The following is a 23,383-nucleotide window of genomic DNA, read 5'->3' on the forward strand; positions in this document are numbered from 1 at the left end:
TTCATGGGACAACACTAAAGTAGCTTATACAGCAAAAAATATTGTTCCCTCAAAATACAGCCATTAATAGCTAAACCCCTGGCAACAAAATTGAGTACACCCCTTAGTGAAAATGTCAAAATGGAGCACAATTAGTCATTTCCATTTAGTGTCACAAAGTGTCATTTGTTCAGCGTTGTCCGATTAACTCATTCACTGCCATTGACGGCTATAGTCGTCAAAAATTCATTTGAACTAAATTTGATTTTGTGAGGAAATCAGCAGGTTTTTTTCTGAAAGAAGATTTTTTTTTTAAAGAATGCATTTCAATGACTCCAAATAGTCTTGATTAGTGTATGATGTTCATAGGCGGTGTTTCACATACAGTATCCGACAAAAGTGAGTGCACCCCTCACATTTCTGATTAATTATATCTTTTACATTCATTCACTGCCATTGACGGCTATAGACGTTTTAACTATTTATTAGTTTAACAAGAGTATGAGTATGCTAGAATTTTTTTTATTGTACATTTAGAACAGATAGAACATTTGTGATTAATCGCGAGTTAACTAGTAAAGTCATGTGATTAATTGCAATTAAAAAATGTAATCGTCTGACACCCCTATTTTTTAATAATATTTTCTTTTTCTTTTTTATTAGGGGCATCAGGCAATTAAAATGTTTATTTGTAATTAATCACATGACTTCACTAGTTAACTCACAATTAATCACAAATTTTATATCTGTTCTAAATGTACAGTAGAAAATTGTTCTAGGTTTTCATACTCAACAAAAGTGGAAAAAAAAGTGAAACTAATAAATAGTTCAAATGAATTTTTGACGTCTATAGCCGTCAATGGCAGTGAATGAGTTAAAAGATATAATTAAATCAGAAATGTGAGGGGTGCGTTCACTTTTGTCAGATACTGTATGTGTAACACCGCCTATGAACATCATACACTAATCAAGACTATTTGGAGTCATTGAAATGCATTCTTTAAAAAAAAAAAAACTGCTGATTTCCTCACAAAATCACATTTTAAATGGCGCTTTCACTTTATGAAGCACGCCCAGTCGGAGCACACAGTATGAAATCACCTTCATCTATTTTGTTTCAACGCATAAACGCATGAGGCATTCAACCTTTACGCATATAATGCACCATTGCGTCCCGGTTTCATAGCTCATCCTCAGCACCACTTAATTTGATTCATTCATTTTCTCCTGGCTCAGTTCTTCCCCACTCAGTCCTCTGACTGCCTCTTCCATGCATATTAATAACACAAAGATAAAAATACACATGATTAAAATCACATCCAAACCATTACGGTGCACAAACAACACAAGGAAGGCTCTTCTCTTCAGGGTAGGAAGGAAGGAATTGATGGATTTGATTTCATAGACAGCCTAAGTAAGAGTATGCACAATTTATTTCTCACCTACAGTCTTTGTTTGCTGGCAAGAAGTCAGATGTGATTATCTGATGCACCTGAACTGCTCCCAGACGTGTCCCGGTTGCGGGTCCAATGAATGTTATTCGGTACCTTCTTTTGTTACCTGTGTGTCACATGTGTTTACGGACTCGGCCGGCGTCATTTGTCACAAGTCACTGCTTGTCATTTAATGTGCAAGAAAGATGAATGATTTGCCCTCAGGTGAAGTGATAATGAGATGGGAGCTACTGAGAATTTTTTTTTAATACACATCAGATTGTTTGCCGCAGGCTCCCAGCTGTAAAAGCGAAATTGATGTTTAGCAGAAACCTTTACAGATTCATCAGTGATGTTAAAACACAGATCAGAGAGGCTGTGCTGTTGTCAGCTCTCAAAAGTGCAAGTAGACCAAGTGGTCATAAAGTATGAGCAATTTCATTCATTCAGTTCTATTATGACGCTATAAATATAACGAGAGTAATTGAAGTAACCTATCTCCTGTTAGCTAACCAAAATTCACATCTTTTGTAATACAGTAATATATTTAGTTCCCATCTGTTTAAAACTTCCATTTAAATTGATGGACATAATTGCCCGTGCTGTATTTAACGGTTGTATTTTACAAGTACACATGCCACAAACGCTCAGTGGACTAGATTTTATTCCCACAAAGACTGATGTTTTTAAATGCAGTTTATCGCCATATATGTGGGAATTGGCAATCCTCGGTTTAAAAATGAGTTTCGTTCCTAATTTCAGTTGGTTTCATGATCGCTCTGTTTCAAATATGAATCGGCAGTTTTCAGTGTTGAGATTCAATACATCATTTTTTACTATTGAATATGTGAAACATTTCCGAGCAGATCAGGAAGAAAAAAAGTCATCTTTACCACATGACAATATTTCGGGATTATTGTATCAAACATCCGATAAATGAAGTCGATAGAATTATACTTTCAACCGCCAAGGCCTTTTAAAGTTTTATCAGGGGTCGTTTTATCCAAGGCCGTTTTTTTTTGATAGCTAATGCTACAATTCCAAAAACCTGACAGGTGTTTTCCCAATGCTGTTTTGTCTGATAGTGCAATTCGATAAACATGACACATTTATTTTCCTGACATCTGTGATTCCATAAGATTTAAAATGTAGCCATCACTTCAATGGTTGCCTTGTAATCTCACAACTGACAACAACTGAATCCGGCATGTGATGATGCCCTAAAGTGTACAATGTACCACTGGCTGACAGCTGAAACGTCACAAGGATTTAGTAGCACACAACAACAGGGCCATGACAACTAGCATGGGAGGGTCATTCCATTTTTGTCAATGGTAACGCCTAACAGATATGAGTCTCCTTTTGAGTCTGTGTCCTTGGCAGATCAATATACACTGACATAACTTATTTTGTGAATCCACATTATTTTGTTTGTGGCAGCAAGTATCGCCCATGCTACTGACATGCGCACATGTAAACTGTAAGACTATAAAATATTGCCGCCAAAAGATAGTGATTTTTGTTATAATCAGCTGATTAAATGCCGGGGAAACTGGTACCAAATTAAAAATTGGCAGAAATACGCCAAAACAACAGCATAAACTCCGCTATTGGCATCAACTGTTATGATTTATGATTTACTTTGGTCCTTCCTCTGGGCTCACGACTCTGGCTGGAAGTGTTCGGTTTAGGTGAACGGTATGGGATTTTTTAATAGGTTTTAGGTGAACTAATGAATAAACACACACTCGCACATTCTCACCCACGTACAAAATTTAAAAAAATTAAAAAAAAATAATAAATAAAGGAGAGCAATGATGATGACATGTCAAATCGGTAAAATTACCGAATGAACAATACTGAGCTCTCCAGAGAAAAAAAAACTGTTATGATTTATGTTCAAGTCTTGGTTGTATTTGGTTTTGTTTCGTGTTTGTCTCGTTATGGTTTTGTGTCCACCTGTTCTTGCCAACCCCCATCCTTTGTCTACCAATCAGCTCTCACAGCCACATGTGTCGTGTCCACGTGTTTCATGTGGTCTCGTTACTTTGCTTGTATTTATGCTGCTTTCGAGGAAGGTCAGAAGTCGGGTTTATCCCCCATTGGCTTCTCCCAGTTCCGAACTGAAAGCGTTGGAGGCGAAAGTAAACAACAGAAATGGCGGATAGTGATAGTTTTTTAATTTTGACCTCCAGCAAACTTGCCTTCTCGCAATTTTGCTTCATTTGTGCATTTGTCTTTTTTCATAAGCATTCCATACAGTTCAGTAGTTCACCGTATAATTTCGTGCAAGTATGTTGTGTTACATGGAGCCATGTTGAATATCAATATAATATATTATGAGGAGAGCTATCTAATTTTATACTCGAGTAAATTGTGTTTTACCATTCATTCACGGTGTGTGTTTCCTAAGGGGTCTAAGGAGGCGTTCCCGTACACACTTCCTGGTTTGAAGTCGGAAAAGTCCGACTTTCAACTTTCCTCGAATGCAGCATTACTTCCCTTCTCCTGTTCAGTTTTTGTTAGGTTATTTGTTTGCTTTGTCTGTTGCCACATTCCGACTCTGTTTGCTACTCTGATGTGGGAGTTCTCGGGACAAAAGCTTCGCATAACTAATTGATAGAAAATAAATGTGTTGCTCACCAGAAGTAACTTAACAAATGATCACACATTTTATAGTCGATGCCAAGAAAAAATAATGAGAAGACCCTGAGTTTTCATCTCAAGCTAGAATGAAGTTTGGTTGAGTTCCTTCCTGCATTCTCGACTTGCTGTCCTTGAAGCCTGCGAGTTTGTTGTTGATGACAAACGTGATGAGAGTTCCCGCTTTCTTGCCTCCTCAGAGATGTTTGTGTTCTCAGATTGAGTCTGGATTTACTGCTCTCTATACAATTGTACGGAAGTCTTCAATAGCCCTCAGAAAACAGTTGCTCGCGCACATCTCACCACACAAGCACTTCAGATGAAAACTGTTCAAATACATCATAAACAAATCAAACAGTCATTTATGAGGTGCTGATTTAAAAAAAAAAAGTTTCTATTTTTATGGGCGGGTAAAATTTAATTTGTTGATCAGCGGTTTGCTTCCAGTCGATTTCTGAGAGCATATTGAAAAACCAAAAATGATTCCTTTTCAAAAAAATAAATTACAGGACAATAGAGTTTTTGTGTGTATTTGTAAGTGTAGCAAAGACATTATAATTAGCTCTTTATGTGTCTTTCAGAGGTCTGAAACGCCAAGATTAAAAGTCCCATTGTGTGTTTTTTTGGACTGTCAGAACTCTGTTAGCATGTGCCGTGTCCTTTTCAATCATTTCATTGTTAGTTTGAAGAATTTCTACGTGGCTGCAGAAATGCACTGTGCAATGTTTCAGTCCTCACAGTCAGCAGCATTTATGACGCCGTAAAAGAAAACTGTCCACTCAAACATGATTCGAACTGCATAAATGCCATTACAGATTAAAATCGCTTTGTTTCAAAACACAGATGGCGAGTAATTAAGTGAATTTGACCGGAGCATTGTGTGAAGAATCATGAATCGTGCTTTAAATTAAACATTACATTTTTGATTACTTTAACCCTGGAGAACCCAAGAACCCTTTTCTTCTTTGGAAAATTATGAATTATACATTAAATGACTGCTATAAGTTCACTGAACACCAAATATATGTTTTTTTCAATTTTAACCCTTTTTTTAACTAGCTCAGAGTTGCTAATTTATCAAAATATATATATATATAAAGCATACTCCTAGGCATTGTGCAACATGATATGAAATAGATTAACAACAAAAAAACACAATTTTACCATCTGATGGTTTGCTGAGAAGATGGTTTTGTTTGGATTGATTTCCAGCTCAACAAAACAGCATGTTGCCGGCCATCTTGTCACCACCACTCTGGCTCATGTAAGTGCAATATTCCTCCACTAGATGGCCCCATGCAGGGGTCAGAAGTGGCACTCTGGACTTTTGAAGTTAAATTTGTAAAAAAAAAAAAAAAAAGTAGCAGAATTTATAGGGGCCAAATTTGACCTCGTGGGTTCTCCAGGGTTAAAGTGTTTTAGGGGCAAAATTACTCCAAAATGGTTTCAAAATGTTTGCTCTCAATGTTCATCCAGTTACAAATTCTGTCTTTTCCCGTTGCTAAGTTTGGTCAGTGTCTTACTATTTCTCCATTATCGCCATCGTTTTGTGCCAGTAATATCCTTTGATGAATTTCCTATTAAACAGCCACGCTGCACATATAACAGCATGAAGTATATGCGCAAGCTAACCCTATTTGTATAAACACAGGCTTAAGTTGAAGTTTGCGTAGTAAAATATCTCCGTGACAGCAGTAATGTGCAGATGGTAGTGTGTGTAAAGCTGTTGCCAGAGTGAAAAATAATGCACCATCTGTTGAAGTACTCTCAGTTCACAGCTATCCGCCCATTTTGCCAAATAATGTCACCTTTACAGGACGGCGGGGATGTGCAAAGCATGTCGGTGGTGTGACATTGCTCTCGTTGCAGAGGACTTCAGAACTAATTGTGCGCTTCCTACAAGTACAAGGCATTCTTTTGAGCCCTAACTGCAGGATGTTTGAGCTGCAGCGAGATAGTAAATAGTGTGACCTCGTATCACATCATTAAATTCAAAGTGGAGCAGACTAAACAAAAGACAGCCGCATGAATATTTCATGCTGTCATCTTGACATGACTGTTGAGCATAAGAAGGAGCTTTGTGCAAGAAAGTGTGTGTTCTGTTCATTCCCACTGTTGACCTTTTTTTTTTTTTTTTTTTTTACAATAGGCAGGAATGTATCTAGTGGGGTGCCCAATAGTGGGGCGAAACAAACCAGTAACCAATCACCACTTTCAACAATGCAACAGCAAATGTTGTCTATAAGGTGAAACTAAACTGAATTCGGTTGCTTTGCAAAACTGAAAAAAAAACAACTGTATTCTCGAGACTGCCTGTGTGGAGTTTGTATGTTGTCCACTAAATGGTTGTTTGTCTATTTGCATGTTCCAGTTCAGTGGGTACCCGGGCTCGTCAGTTTGGATCGACGCCAGCCCTAATAAGGACAAGCAGAGTAGAACATGCAGATTTGCCTTTCAATGACGCTATTGTCACGGCTCCGCCTCCATAAGGCCAAGAAGAAGCAAGCGAGGTCCAGCGAGCTCTGCTTGTGTAAAAAACAAAACAAAACAAAAAAAAAAACTTTTCTTATTTATTTGTTTTTTCTCTTTTTTTCTCTGGAGAGTTCAGTATTGTTCATTTGGTAACTTTACCGATTTGACATGTCATCATCATTGCTCTCTCTTTTTTTTTTTTTGTATGTGGGTGATTATGTGTGTGCGTGCGCGCGAGTGTGTGTGTATTAATTAGTTCACCTAAAACCTATTAAAAAATCCCATACCGTTCACCTAAACTGAACACTTCCAGCGAGAGTCGTGAGGCCGTCAGGAGACCCGAGGAAGGACCAAAGAACTTTTTCTTGACAAACCATATTATACTTTAACTGCTAACCACTCATGCTGAATTGCTGAATTCCAACATGCCAAAGTAGACCGTGCTTTGAAGTAATGTATTCAAAGTAGTCGCTTATCAGCAGTCAAACCAGGACCTCCGCCACTAAGCCAAATAACAACCATGCTCCAGGATGATCGGCGAATGAGCGTCAGCCTCTCTTCTCTTTCCAAGCCTTCTTTTTCATCCTTGATTCCACAAGGTGAAAGAGCTGGAGTCTTTTGAGAATGACCTGAGAGAGGGCGGCCGGGCAGCAGCTACAGAGAAAGCAGCGGAGAAGGTTTAAGTCTGATAAGGTTGAACTCGGGGGGGGGGGGTAGGGGGGGTCAGCAAGAAGAGGGAAAGAGCTTCAAAGCATTTGCCATCGCTGTGGCTCGGGGGGGGGGGGGGGGGGGGGGCTGGAGGCTGTTATGGTGGAGAGCGAAATAGTAGAAAAGAGCAAATACAAATTAAGGAGAAGAAAAGGGCAAAGTGAAGCCGAGCTTCATAATTACTGAGGTAAGAGCGCGAGGAGAGGTTATGTTTTCATCACCATTTGGTGAATAGATAGTTCTTGAGTTTGAGACATTGTACGTGTGAGCCAGCTCGTGAGTTTTTGCGAGATGTGAGTCATCATTTTGCTGATTTTATATGATTTTTTTTTTTGCTTTGACTTGTGAGCACAATAAGTGGCAATAGTGAACATTTAATAATAATAAAAAAAAAGATGCAGCTTCAAGTGCTTAATGTCACTCCCATCTGAAGTCTGTATTTACTACCAAATGGATATTTGAACACAACAATGCTATCGAGACTAAAAATGACATTTGGAGAAGTAGAGGAAAAACTACAAGTCTTCATTTGTGTCTTGCATGACTGTATTATCGTTGCACCCTGTAGCCAAGGTGGATATATTTTTTCTCGCTTTCAAAGATGGAACAATGGCACAAATAATGCGAAGCGTGAGCAAGTAGCAGTGGGTGGCCAGGGTTAGAAAATAGAATAAGACACACAAACTCACTCACACAGTCACAGTAGGATGGACTACAAGCTGTGAGTGTGTTAGATGAAGGTAGCGTGAGTTTTGTATGGACTGACTAAATGTTTGTGTATATCCATCTTTTTTGTTGCGTGTGTGCTTTAAGTTGCTATGCTATGCTATGCTATGCTATGCTATCATATTCGTCACGTTTTTTTTCTTTCTTTTTTCTAGATGCGGAACACTCGAGGTGTGTCTGTGTGGCCAGTAGGGTTTGCAGGTGGCAGAGCATATGAGCGCCCTCTAGTGTCAGGGGGCAGAGTCGTGGGCTGGTACTCTGGCTGGAGACCTGACCGTACATTTGCAATTGACATGGCAGGTAAGAAGCAATTGTATTTTTACTCTCTCTATGTTGTCTAATAAATACCAATGTTAGTATTTTTTTTTAATCTGCCCTAATTTAAAAGCTTCATTAGAAATACCATTAGGGTTGGTTGACCAATAAAATGTTGTATTAGCATAGCACTAGCATCTGTGCTAATTTGGTAACGCTCAGAGTTGTGTATTGTGCGTGAGCACATTAAAATGATCAGACTATTTAATTTACACTCTAAAAACTGTTGGGTCAAAAGTAACCCAATTATGGATCAAAAAAGGACCGATCCACTTTGTCAACTTTCTGGGTTGTTTTATACAAAATGAAACAATTTTTTGACCCAACGAAAGGATCTGACCAATATTTATGAGTTGTTTTACGCTACAAGACCCTTTTCTTGACTCAAAATTGGGGTCCATTTTTGACCCATGGTTGGGTTATTTTTGACCCAACAGTTTTTTAAGTGTACCATGACTTGTTTAGCTTGAAATATCAAGGAAGTTATGGATATTCAACAGACATATCCTACTACATTAATCATTACTGACGGAAAACTAATTGTGTATGCAAGATGAATAAATAGTTTGCTTGTCTTCTTCCTCAAAATAATTTGAAACAATTCATCACAAGGCGTGTTTTTCTTCAGTGCTTAGTATTAAAGGAACTATTTTGCCAGGATGGTCTATTTTTCATTCAAGAACTGCTTTACTATATTTGTGACTATATGAAATTAGTTAGCACTTTCAATTTAATCAACTTTTTTTGGAGAAATCAGTACATAACTAACTATTCTGGTATCACCTCTTTTTGCTCTGCAATATGGACATGCTTGAATAATTATTTGAGTGACTACTTTTACTTTTACCAAAGTTGTTTTTTTACACAAGTAATTGTACTTTTACTCAAGTAGAGAATATCCGTACTTTTCCCATCTCTGATTATGAATACTAGCATGCTGGTATCTCTCATTATGGAGAACCTGGATGAAATAAATTGTCAAAAATATTCACCAGAAACCTTCCTTAAAATTATTATTTATCTTAAACTTTTCCTGACTTTTATTTTTGATTTTTATTCTTTTTAATCAGATTTTTAAATGACGTTTATTTTTTTTATTTAAAAAAAATCTTTTTTAAATTTTATAAATATAAAGGGCGTTTTAAAAATTAAAAATAATATAAATATATATTTTTTTTAACCATAGATCAAAGAAAACTTTTGTTTCTTATACTGAGCATAGTAACTCTGCCGTCCTCTCTTCAATGACGAGCAGAAACCCCACCAATAAAAGATTACTCCAAATTACTAATTACTATGAAATATGAACATACACAGATTGATTTATGATATAGGTTAAATAAAAGCAATAATTTACAGCTGATTTAAAGCAATTATTACACACAGGGAATACTAAATATATATATATTTTTTTAACAACTAGAAGAGGCAGTGTATATTCACATATTACAAAACAAAGCTGAAAACCTGTGATAATAATGTCACTGTGACATCACCCTGGCCTCAGGCTGCACTTGGAGGTTGCGCTGTAAAAAAAAAAAAAAAAACTGCATTTCACCTCACCCACACGTTTACTTGATGTCAGTAACCAGGAACAAAAGCATAATTAGTGTTGATTGCACAAATGCTTTCAAAACACATATGTCTACAGAGCTGAGTGCACTGTGGCCGACCAAACATGCACTCACATTATCTCAAATATGCACATGTCCACCCCCGGGATTATTGTTAATTAAACCCTCGTAACAAGAGCGAGCATCACTTTTTCATTCTATTACCTTGCTCCTTCACAACATTCACTGCCAGTATGCTCGTCTCTTTTGCCGAATCTCCCTCTTAGACGCTGTGTAAAACAGTTTTTGCCCTCTTCTCAAATTTTTACTTTTTTGGGGGACTACTCAAAGTTACTTGGCCCCCTAAACCTAATAACCTGTAAAAAAAAAAAAAAAAAAGTCTTTTCTATAACGGCTAATGAGTCTTTCAAATCTCTCATCCTTGCATAATTGTTTTAATTCAGCAAGATTTCAAGCATGAACATCCTTTTTAATTAATTCCACAGCATTTCCATTAGATTAGAATCCGGGTTTTGACCAGGCCCCTCCAAAACCTTCATTTTGTTTATCTTAAGCCATTCAGAAGTGAACTTGCTGGTGTGTTTTGATCATTGTCTTGCTGCAGAGGCTAAATGTTTTTCAGCTGTGAGGCCATGAAATGATGGCCAAACATTCTCCATCAGAGAGTATAATTCATATTCATCATTGTTCCATTAATCACAGAAAGTCATCCAAGTCCTGAATTAGCAAAGCATCCCCAGACCATCAAACTACCACCACCGATTTCGATCCAATTGTGATTCCCCCTATATAAAAATAAAAAATGAGGACGGGGGAATGGGGTGGGGCTGGTGGGCGTTGCAGATGAAATATTTCCAAAATATGCCCATTGATTACAGCTGGATACCCCTTTAATCATCGCGACCATGCCCCAGATTAATTTTGTTGACACGTGTGGTGATGTGGAAGGAATGTGTACAATTTCCACAAAGTACATTTGAATAAACTTGTCAGGAATGTAAATATGGCATTTCTTTCAAAGCTGTATCTCATCTATCTATCTATCAAATCTTGATATATGTTAAAGTGGAATGATTGAATTTGGCCAATTCAATGCAATCGAATCAAAGCAATTTTCCATATCAAATTAAGGAGAACAGAGACCCAATCTAGCAAATCATATTTACATATTGAATATTTTCTTAATATTAATGAGAAAATTGCTATTTTTGACCAATGAAAACAGCTTCAAAAAGCATCTTGCTCAATTCCACACAGTAAATTCTGCAGAGTAAATTTGACTCTATTTAGAGTGAAACCAAATAGACTCAATTTTAGAGTAATATTTACACTTGGAAGAGAGCAATATAAAGAATTGAAGAAGAAAAAAGTCACTCAAGGGTTGAGGAACAAACTCAGCTTGGGAGACTGCCACACTACCACCTGAGCTATGCCCCTCCTAATGTTTGTTTATATCCAAGAGGAGACCAAACACAATTTTTGGTCTTGGAGTTACGAAGATTCTAGCTGACACGAGCGATATACTAAGATGCAGCAGGATTAAAAAAAAAAAAAAATTCCAATTCTTTATTTTGCTCTCTTACAAGTGTAAATATTACTCTAAAACAGAGTCTATTTGGTCTCACTCTAAATAGTCAAATTTACTGTGCAACGCAAATTATCTTGCAAAAATCTTATGGCATGGCACTTTTAAAACCCCTGGGCGTTATTTGTCCATTTTCTGGCTTTTTTATGCTTTTCTGTTTTTCATCAAAGAAAAAGCATTTGAAAAAAATACACTAGGGACCTGACATTTTACCAGGATTGTTTAAAAACGTAGAAGTTCAAATTGGCGCCATGCCGTAATTTATAATTATTACCAAACAGGAGGGAGAGATTCACACGAAGTTGTTGTAATAATGCCCGATTTTGGCTCATTGACTCCCATTCTAAATCACAGTTTTTGATATGCTGTAAACCTGATGTGTTATAATGCATTTTCCGTGATTACTGATGCAATCGCTTCTTTGACGAGTCATAAACATGAAAATAGAGGAATTTATGTGTTTAGAGTGTTAACACAAAAAATCCACTAGGTGGCGCCAAAGGCTAATAAATGAATACAAAATGCATGCATAAAAAAATTCTATTGTTATGACTTATGGACTTGTTTGAGCCTCTAACTATGTCATATGAAATATTCAAATTATTATTTTATTTTATATATATATATATATATATATACAGCATAGTTAGTCTTGCTATTAGCATAATACTGCTATTGTTGTCCATAGAGGGCATTAAAAAAAAAAAAAAAAAACTATATATGTATAGATAGGTCTGATGCCAGTGAACATTTTGAGCGGTTGAAAGTGAAAAAAATATTCATAAATGACTAAGTTATCACACTTCAAAGGAAATGCCAGATTTTGGCACAAATTACAAGAACTTAATCAAACTATAATAACGCCCAGGGGTTAACAAGTAAATATTCAAACAGGGTCAATTAGGTGTGAATATTTTTTCTCTTGTCCTCACTAAATAAAACAACCATTTAAAAACGGCATTTCATGCTTACTCTGTGATGCTCTTAAACATTGGTGGGAAAACAACATAAAAAGTAAGAATTTGAGAAGTTGGCAAATACTTTTTCATGACACTGTACACACACACACTACCTAATTGTCATCCTCACATGTTTCACTGCGCTACACAATTTCACACTAACTACGCCGATTTACTGCAGTAGCAGCATAATTGAGCATGTTTTGCATGAAATCGTGCAAGAACAACAAAAGATGTTCTGAACCAGTGGACCAAACTTTATTCCCTTTTAACCGATTATTCATCGGAATGACAATGGGCTGATTGTTGACCCCTGAGTTTGTGCCAGTGCTCGTCCTCATCGTTTTGTGTTGCACAGTGCTGCATTGTTATCATAACACTAAAGCTGCACGTCCACAATGTGACCTCATTGAGCTGTACACAATGGAGCCAGGAACAATTTTGTGCATTTGTGTACATATAATGCATATGAACACACGCATGCACACTCAATTTCATCATAACACGCCTGCCGGCACATGAATTAATGCGAGCAGCCTTGTGTACATGTTCCAGAGAACTGACAAACGTGCAATTGTCTAAGCGCACATGAGAGTAGCATCTCTGCAAAGAGGGCGACGGTGCACCTGTGCACACGCACACACACACACACACACACACACAGGGCAAACACCAAAACACACACAAACGCGACACGCCGGCATCGAGATGGCCGCCGTGCCTTCGCTCAAGTGCTGCTCACTGCTGGAGAAGAGCTCGCTGAGAAAGGGACATGAAAGCATTTAACCCGGAGTGACCTTGTCGGTTCGATGCTGCTGCTCCCGCGGCAGTGGGATGCGAGGAGGATGCACGAGCGGTTAGAACATCCTCTCACATATAAAAAGTGCTCCGGTAGGCAAATGAAGTGATAAAGTATAGTTTATGTGAGGTCTACTATAACACGTCGAGTGCTGTGTCCCTGTCACCTTTCTTGTCACTGCTTGAGATACAAGCCTAAGCAATTATCTACAAACCCCATAAATTATGTTTGTGTATTTATTTTTCAAATGTTGGGATTGTAAAACCTCAAGACAACTAAATAGGGCTGAACAATTTGGCAAAAAAAATAATTATCTGTTATTTAAATTTTAAAGTCTATGTTTTATTTTTACAACTCATAATCATTATTATTATTATTTTTACAAAACACCTTAATTCACCCGTAGATAAAATCTATCTTCCCCATTGAAAGTAATTGAAATGCCATCAATCGGTTCCAGACCCTTAAAATGAACAATGTTTTAATTACATGTTTTCAATAGAGAAAAATAACACTACAATGTAAAATATATAAAATTAGGGATGTAAGATACCACTTTTTTTCCCAGACTGATAACAGTACAAGTACTCAACTTTTGAGTAGTCACTAATACCGATAACAAATACCAATAACACTACTACTTTTTATATATAAAATTTCTCCAAAAAACAAAGATAGGTAATTTCAAAGAAAGATCTTTTACTTAAACATTTTTTTGAATGAAATTAATGGTAATTTTCTATTGTTCTTTTCTTCTCATTCCTAGTCCCTGATTGTAAAACCGGTTACTGGTATCGGTACGACTATTCGCCCATCCCTAGTTCTTATACTAAAAGAAGAATTAATGTACATTCATTTTCAGATGTCCAAAGTTAACATATGTTGGACTTTTATAGCCTCGCTGACAACTAACAATTTGAAAAAATAATTATAATCCCAAGCCTTGATGTTGTGATTTTAATTTTAGATTTTGTTGCAAAACACATTTTACCTCAATTTACTTCAGTCTTCCCCATTGAAAGTAATTGAAATGCCATCAATCTGTTCCAGCCCTCCTAAAAAAAACGAAATGTTTAAATGACGTTTTCAATAAAGAAAAATAGCACTGCGATGTAAAATTTTTAAAATAGAATGGAATAAAAAGAGAGTGTAAGGAAACTTGAATAATCAAAAATGTGTGAATGGTTTTCCATGATGTGACCAAAAAGAGCTGAGATGGTCCCCAGCTCACAGAATTAATGAATGGTCTGACTTCAAAATAAGTAACATTTGAATCATATTAAATATTTTATGTTTCACCGTTTTTGAATGTGATACCTTGAAAAATAAGCAATAGTGTGTCTTGGATGACTTCACCAGTAGAGTAAGATCCGCCAAGACCTAATGCCACCCACAGTCCACAATAGCTTATTTAATATCAATAATAATAATAATTCAACACAACTGCCATGTGACCATCTAGCAATAGTTTTTGGTGATGGAGCCCTTCCCTAAAAGTACACTGCTACTAATTGGAATTTAGATGTCTCTGAGGTTGGTGAAGGACTCTGGTTGGTGGGCTGGTGGGTGGTGTCTGGTCGGTGCTGGATTTCACTTTCCTTTCTTTTCTTTGGTCCTTCCTCGGGTCTCCTGACGGCCTCACGACTCTGGCTGGAAGTGTTCGTTTTTGGTGAACGGTATGGGATTTTTTAATAGGTTTTAGGTGAACTAATGAATACACACACACTCGCACGCACACACACATACTCCCCACAAAAAAAAAAAAAAAAAAAAAAAAGAGAGCAATGATGATGACATGTCAAATCGGTAAAATTACCGAATGAACAATACTGAGCTCTCCAGAAAGAAAAGAGAAAAAAAAGTACACTGCTACCACAAAAACTGACAACCAATAAAAATCATTCCGACCATCCTGCATGACTTCCCTTGAGCTTGTATGTGCAGTTTATTGACAGGCCTGCCATTTGTGCTAAGCTCCTTTTTAGTAATATTGACTTTCTACAACCACTTCACATGCAAATAATTATTCAGTTGCTTCATTAAACTTTCCAAAGCATAGGTTCCGTACACGTTTTCTCCATAATGGTAATAAAGCACTGACAACTTAATAAACATTTGGGTTAGCTGGCTTTTTGTCGTAAAGCCCCCACCCCCGCCACAAATCTATACTATCTTTGTTTATTTATTAACTATAAATTATTAACTCATGTTAAATATTGAAAAAGCAATGATTGTGGAGATATGAGGATTCTGTTCAGTGACGTTTATGGGCAACACGGCCAGACAGCTGACCCGGCTTAAAAACTAAGAAAACTAAAAAGCCATGGGGGGGGGGGCATGGGGGGATGGCTAGCTGAGAGTATTTGCGTGGCCACACTTTCTCTCTGTGAGATGCATGCTGACACATATCTCCGAGGACTGCTGTCTGCGAGGCCCGCGTTTCATTAATTCAACATCGCCGCAGTCAACAACATTCCGCTCAGACGGGAGGAGAGGGAAATGAGAGGTGGTCAGGATGCTGAATTACTCAAGGTGAATTACCTCAACTCAAGCCTTGATTGCTAAGGCGTGCTACCCCGCTAACCATTTGCATAAACAAATATTCAGTCATTATGTATAGACCTCGCATGAGGACTGCCGCGGGTTCTGAAAGGATCTGATCCCGCTGAGCAATTCTGTTCGGCTAAGCTAAGCACGCCAACGCTTTCGTTTTGTCACTTTGGCATTTATGTCCATGTTATTATTGCCTTTATGGAAAAGTTATTTTGATTAACATTAGTTAGAGCCTCATTGTTTGATTACACAGATGTCCAACACTATGGCCGACAAATAAAACAGAGCGTACTGACATGGGGTAACAGCACTAGCTTAGCGCTCCTTCATGTTTTCTATAAGTAAATCGCCGTAAGTGCTATCAGGACATAAAGAGCAATATGAATCGAATCGAATGAAAAGTCAGATTGTAAATTATATAATGACGTCTGATTTCGTGAGCACCAAATCATGTCGGGGTTCCGCTACGCTCAACACAAAAAACTTTCCGTCTCCCGTGGAAGTTAACCTTAAACATTTCTTGACAATAATATGAGTATGTTACATGTGACCTCGCTAGTCTAAATATGTCATTCTGATTAATATTACATTTGTGGAATATAAGTTATGAAGTCAAATGCAGCCGTTTTTATCCATCTCAGGGGGCGGCCATTTTGCAACTTGCTCTCGACTGAAGCTGACATCACAGTTGCTCAGGCAATGACCAATCACAGCTCAGCTGTTTTCTGAAGCTTTGCTGTGATTGGTTGTTACCCGAGACCTGAGCAACATTGATGTCATCTTCAGTTGACAGTAAGTGGCAAAATGGCTGCTCCCTGAGACGGATTAAAAACTGCTGGATTTTGCTTCTTAACTCATATTCCACTAACCTAATATTAACCAGAATGCCATATTTAGACTAGTGGGGCTACATAGAACATATTGTAAAAAAAAAAAAAAATGGTGGGGTTGACTTACCCTTTAAAATTGGCTTTGGTAGCCCATAAATGGTTAAAAAAAACACACACACACACACACACACACAAAGCAATAAATTCAAGTAGGGGCCCGCACAATATCATCCTGTGGACCACAAATGGCCCCCGGGCCACAAGTTGAGACCCCTGGTCTTGTATATGGCTATTAAGGCACAATCTTCGTTGAAGCCAATATATTAGGTTTGAAAACTATATTATTGAACAATAAAATACTTGAAGCTAGCCAAATATGAGACCTGTGAAAATCTGAAGCGCTATTGGTTAGAATTATTATTATTATTATTTTTAATACAACAGTAATGGCAATTAAATGCTATAGACAAACCACATTTTGAAATATGTAACTGAATGAATGGCACTGATTATAGTTATAATTATACTTGTCACCTTTAACTTTTAATTTGGTGTGTGGGCCGTGTAAGGTATATTTCATGAGAGACCAAGAACTTAAGTGCCATTGGAGAAGGTCTGTGAGCATTAAGAGATCTCAAGGTTGTCGGTGGGGGATTAAATTGGATTCTAAAATGAAGAGAAGCCAAAGTGGACGTGTGTATATTTTAGTGCCTGTCAACAAGCAGCTGCATTTTCGGAGCGTCTGCAAAAGAAACTGTGTGTCTACTTAGTCAAGCATCCACACTAATGTTACAAAAAAAAAAAAGAAAGGACCAAGCTACAATGTCTCAATTGATTAGCGTTTTAGCCCTTTTTCCTGTTACAGCTGGTGGCTGTGGTTGGAAACTAGACAAGGACAAGGACATTTGATTTGCACTCAGAGCCAGGATTCAAACCAAGAACAGAACTGTGAGGCAGATATGCTAACCATGATGCATAACCAATACTCGGAAAAAAATTAATGGAGAGTGTTAGAGCAAAAAAAAACAACAGCAGTCACTAGTGCAGGGTAAGCTTGAAGATGAAGAGTCACGAAGACGACCCTCTGGAGTAGCGTCAACTCCCCAAACAACAAACAAGCTATAAACAAGTTGATCTTTCTGAGCTGTGGGCCAATTAGCTGCATTAGTCAGCTTTCATTGAGAGGTCTGACGATGGTAGATTTTTATGTGTTCAAAACAACTGCAGGCAGTCCGATATCCAGAGGCCCCGGGTCTTGAATTTTAACAGCTCCTGTCAATAAAAATGACTTCATATGCTCATAAAAGTCCTGGCAAACACAGACTAACTACAGGCGGAGGCAGACGGAATAGTTTTGTCATCCGAGCGGAGGGTAACAATGGTCCTTGTTAACGACCTTTCTTAATTTCACTATTAAAAAAAAAGTGTCTATAAATTGGATTTATAAATCGAACTGCCGACCTGAAGAAGAAGTCGCTGAACCAACGAGAAAATGCATGTCGTGCATTTGGCATATGCACACTAGCGGTGTGCATCACTGCATATTTTGGTATTGATTCCACACCAGTTAATACACTATCGCCGATACAGATACATTTCAATCAAATTGCTCAATCGCAATTCATTTTCATGACAAACTGTTTTTGTGATATTTCCTTTGTTGTCGTCAAATATTCAGTACAACTCCGACACATACTGACCTTTTTTTTTTTTAAGCAACTTTTAAGCATATTGATTAAATCATATTGCAGACAGGCAGTCTATTCTAAAGCTCTATTTAAGCCCACCTCTGCATTGTCAACATTCTTCTGAAGCGTTCCAAACCGTTCCATCACCATAATGCAATTACCGCAGAGGAATTGCACACCCCTAGTGGTAAATGAATTTCTTATCAGCCATATCATAGTCATTAGATACATGAACGCGTGCTATCATCATTACCTGGTGTGATTATAATAGCCTCATAATAGGCTTTTAATGCATGCTGGCTAACCTCGTCACGCCTCCCGCTGTCCTAATTCCACCTCGGCTCCCTCTCTCCTTTCTTTCCCAACACAGGTTTCGCTGTGAACCTCCAAGTGATCCTATCCAATCCAAGGGCACAGTTCAAGAGGCGGGGCTCCCGATCAGGAATGCAGGAGTCTGACTTCCTCAAGCAGATCACCAATGTGACGGAGTTGGAGCCCAAGGCCAACAACTGCGCTCAGGTTAGTGAGAAGGCAACACTGTTTGGATGGAGAGTTACAATGTCTAAATTTGGGTATTTTCCAAATCTGTAATCCGCCTGCCTGCACCTTAACCAAATTCAGCAAAATCACATTAAACTACCTGTGCCAATAGTTAGACATGGTTCCAGCATTTGTAAAGTTTAGTCTACTTTCAGCCATCAAATTGTGAGGTGCGCCAGGTGCATGCCAAATAAAATGCCCTTGGTAGATTAAACAAATTCCCAAACAAGTGCATTGAGTCTTGCATCAGCACAAAAATCAGGATATACCAGGTTTTATGCGTAGCTCTTTGACTGCCAAAAACGTTAAATAACGTTTAGTAAAATCCTATGGAGGAGTGCCAAAGACGTTAAAAGACGTTTTTTTTCAAAACAGAGGTGAAACTAACCATTTTCTATTGTTGATTACTGAAAAACGGAATAAGGTAGAAACAAACCTTTTTTCTGATGAAAGATGAGAGTCCAATCTTTCATTTGGTAGTCCAAACACATAATTTTCTGTGGACCTTGAAAGATCAGTCAAAAATGCTTAAATTGGCTGGCACCCACGGCATCCCTCTGAAAACGTCTGGCAGTCAAAGAGTTAAGCTCAGCTGCACTGTCTACAAAATGAGGTCTTTGTATTAAAAAAAAGAAGACATTTTAGACATTAGAATTTCCTATGGAGGCAATGTTATGGACCCCTTCGTTATTCAGGTTGAAGTGCTGTTGTGTATAAACTGGATTGTACAACTTCAGGGACATCTTTACTCCTGGCCTACTATGGAAGTCTGTTTGTAGTCCCTTATAAAAGTACCTTGCACGCTTTGATCTTCTACTTCCGCAATGCCAAACACTGTGCGCCTCTCGTACGCTGATTTTAAAAGAGAAGTTAACCTTAAACATTTCTTGATAATAATATGTTATATGTGACCTCACTAGTCTAAACATGACATTCTGATTAATATTACGTTTGTGGAATAAGAGTTATGAAGCAAAAATCCAGCCATTTTTATCCATCTCAGGGGGCGGCCATTTTGCCACTTGCTGTCGACTGAAGATGACATCACGGTTGCTCAGGACTCAGGCAACGACCAATCACAGCTCGCCTGTTTTCTGAAGCTGGGCTGTGATTGGTTGTTACCTGACACCTGCGCAACATGGCAACAGCATGGCAAAATGGCCATCTTGTGATATTGATCGAAACGGCTGGATTTTGCTGCTTAACACAATATTAATCAGAATACTGTATTTAGACTATTGGGGTTGCATAGAACATATTTTCGTCAATCATTTTTCTGGGGGTTGACTTCCCCTGTAAAGATAATGCGGAAAAATCACTCGCATTGACCAGGAAGCTAGTCGGCTGTGTTCACGCCCAGAACGCCGCACATGCTGTCTAATTGGGCTCGTCTACAAAATATTAATAATTGGGGATCAATGAATCGTGACCTGTTTCTTCATCATGTATGTGTTTATGAATACATAAATACCAGTAGAAAACCTATGCAAACACACGGGGAACTTATAGCTACCTTGCTAGCGATTTGATTCTACAAAACATCACAATGAGAGAGAGAGAGAGAGAGAGAGAGAGAGAGAGAGAGAGAGAGAGAGAGAGAGAGAGAGAGAGAGAGAGAGAGAGAGAGAGAGAGAGAGAGAGAGAGAGAGAGAGAGAGAGAGAGAGAGAGAGAGAGAGAGAGAGAGAGAGAGAGAGAGAGAGAGAGAGAGAGAGAAGAATTGCATCAACTTGCTACGGCTATTCTCTCTACTGTATTGACAGCATGAGTCATGCATAAAGCCGGTGGCCTGCTCTAAACTTAGACGTCGGTAGCTTGAATAGACTAGAAACTTTTTTTATGTGACGCAGTCAATTGTAGTTCTGTGCTTGCTTAGACAGCTTAGATCGATGCAGCTCATCTTAAATCACCGCAGCCCCTTTTGGCACTTGGTTTTATGAAGCTACTCATCGTCTTGACAACCATCACTGAGGTGCCTTCAAAGACCTGCTGAGAAATGGATTCTATTACCCACTTTCAAGGGAATCATCAACTAAAAGTATTACAGTCCAGTCTGGTGTTTCCAGGCTAAACGTTTTTTTTTTTCCCCCTCCTTGTTATTTTGGCAGTGTCGGCATTTGTTACTGAACAGAACATTAACATTAAGACCAAAAAGGCAATTTTCTTGCAACATCACAAGTACTCCATTACACCATTATTAGTTCGGAATTACATAATGTTCAGTGCTTGGAAACAAAGGTTCACATTTCAAGTTATTTCATGCTAGATAATTAACAGTGTGTATTCATAAAATGATCCTTTTCACTAATTAAAATACACACAACTGTATTTTGTTATTTATTAGTTTTTCATTTTTGTTTCAATACATTTATGCTTCGCGTTAATTACCGTAATACCTTTCTGATGTTATTAGCCCAAATTTTGCATTATCAACGCAAAAGTAGAATTTTTAATACGGCTTTGTATCACGAAATTGTGCACAGGCACCGTGTACGTATACGCCCAACTTGAACAGTGTTTCTTCTCTAACCTTGACTCACATAACTTAACAAACTTGGCCATATTCTGATATATCGTTGTGAAAGGTTGCAGCCACCAAAAAGTAAAAGCACATTTTCATTTCCGTCTCTGACTTCATTAAGTTTGTGATAATACCATCTTCGGCCTCTCAGTCCCAGATTCCGTTTGCATAATTTACATTTTCTCATTGCATTTTGTGCCAATTGAATGATAATGAAATTCTTTGTGATCTGGTTTTGCTTTACTATCGGCTTAATATATGCATGAACCGTAGAATAGCTGGGGAGCAAAGGTCAAAGAGGTCCCCAACTTCTGGTCTGGTGACGTCATGACGTGGGGCGCGATAAATTTTGAATCATATTGAAACATTTAAACCAACAGGCCAGATCCTTCTTGTGTCCGGTGTAAAAATGAAAATAAAAATGCAACATTGGTTTTATTTGATGTGTGCGTGTGTGGCACTGCAGTGTGTCCCTGGAGGATTATTGGTTAATGTCTCCTGCAGGGAAGAGGATAAATATTCAGACCTGCTGGCTCATCATTTACAGTCGAGTGCTGCTGCAGCTGCTGCTGACAGCTCTGTGTTGAAACTATCGTGACGATTATCAGCCCCATTACCTTTAATGGGGCTGATATGAATGTTGGCCTTTAACAGCCTGTGACATCATCAGTCATTTCAATGGCAGCGCTCAAAAGAATGAGAAAATATGTCGCAAAGTGACATCGTTACTCAGTAAAGGCTGATTGCAGTCACAATGTGACGCCAGTCAGGTCATTAATTAGCTTTAGGTTGCGTCCTACGACGGACGACGTATTTTTGGGGCACGCCTAAATATATTTTTTTTCGAGGGGAAAGGGGGTAATATTCAGAGAAAAAATTGCTAATTTGGAGCTTTATAAAGTGGCAAATTTGTGAGAAAAAACTCACATACATTTACGTGAAATTATTTTTTGAAACTTTATAAAATGTCAAATTTGCCACTTTAAAAAGTGGCAAATTTGCGAGAAAAAACCCCACATACATTTACGTGAAAAAAACTTTTGATACTTTATAAAATGTCAAATTTGCCACTTTAAAAAGTGGCAAATTTGCGAGAAAAAAACCCACATACATTTACGTGAAAAAAACTTTTGATACTTTGTAAAATGTCAAATTTGCCACTTTAAAAAGTGGCAAATTTGCGAGAAAAAACCCCACATACATTTACGTGAAAAAAACTTTTGATACTTTATAAAATGTCAAATTTGCCACTTTAAAAAGTGGCAAATTTGCGAGAAAAAAACCCACATACATTTACGTGAAAAAAACTTTTGATACTTTGTAAAATGTCAAATTTGCCACTTTAAAAAGTGGCAAATTTGCGAGAAAAAAACCCACATACATTTACGTGAAAAAAACTTTTGATACTTTGTAAAATGTCAAATTTGCCACTTTAAAAAGTGGCAAATTTGCGAGAAAACCCCCCACATACATTTACATGAAAAAAACTTTTGATACTTTATAAAATGTCAAATTTGCCACTTTAAAAAGTGGCAAATTTGCGAGAAAACCCCCCACATACATTTACATGAAAAAAACTTTTGATACTTTATAAAATGCCAAATTTGCCACTTTAAAAAGTGGCAAATTTGCGAGAAAACCCCCCACATACATTTACGTGGAAAAAACTTTTGATACTTTATAAAATGTCAAATTTGCCACTTTAAAAAGTGGCAAATTTGCAAGAAAACCCCCCACATACATTTACATGAAAAAAACTTTTGATACTTTATAAAATGTCAAATTTGCCACTTTAAAAAGTGGCAAATTTGCGAGAAAAACCCCCACATACATTAACGTGGAAAAAACTTTTGATACTTTATAGAATGTCAAATTTGCGACTTTAAAAAGTGGCAAATTTGCGAGAAAAACCCCCACATACATTTACGTGAAAAAAACTTTTGATACTTTATAAAATGTCAAATTTGCCACTTTAAAAAGTGGCAATTTTGTGAGAAAAAACCCCACATTTACGTGAAAAAAAACTTTTGATACTTTATAAAATGTCAAATTTGCGACTT

General features: G+C 37.7%; 1 protein-coding gene across 1 annotated transcript in view; it reads left to right on the plus strand.

The window, feature by feature from the left end:
• The window catches only part of b3gat2 (beta-1,3-glucuronyltransferase 2 (glucuronosyltransferase S)), a 49,789-nt gene that overhangs the window by 21,303 nt on the left and 5,103 nt on the right, over positions 1–23,383 (plus strand). The window contains exons 3-4 of the mRNA XM_077582745.1: positions 8,117–8,261; positions 18,635–18,783. Of these exons, the coding sequence (XP_077438871.1) occupies positions 8,117–8,261; positions 18,635–18,783 (294 nt within the window). The remainder of the gene's footprint in view (positions 1–8,116; positions 8,262–18,634; positions 18,784–23,383) is intronic.

Source organism: Vanacampus margaritifer, chromosome 12, assembly GCF_051991255.1.
Source record: "Vanacampus margaritifer isolate UIUO_Vmar chromosome 12, RoL_Vmar_1.0, whole genome shotgun sequence".
NCBI lineage: Eukaryota > Metazoa > Chordata > Actinopteri > Syngnathiformes > Syngnathidae > Vanacampus > Vanacampus margaritifer.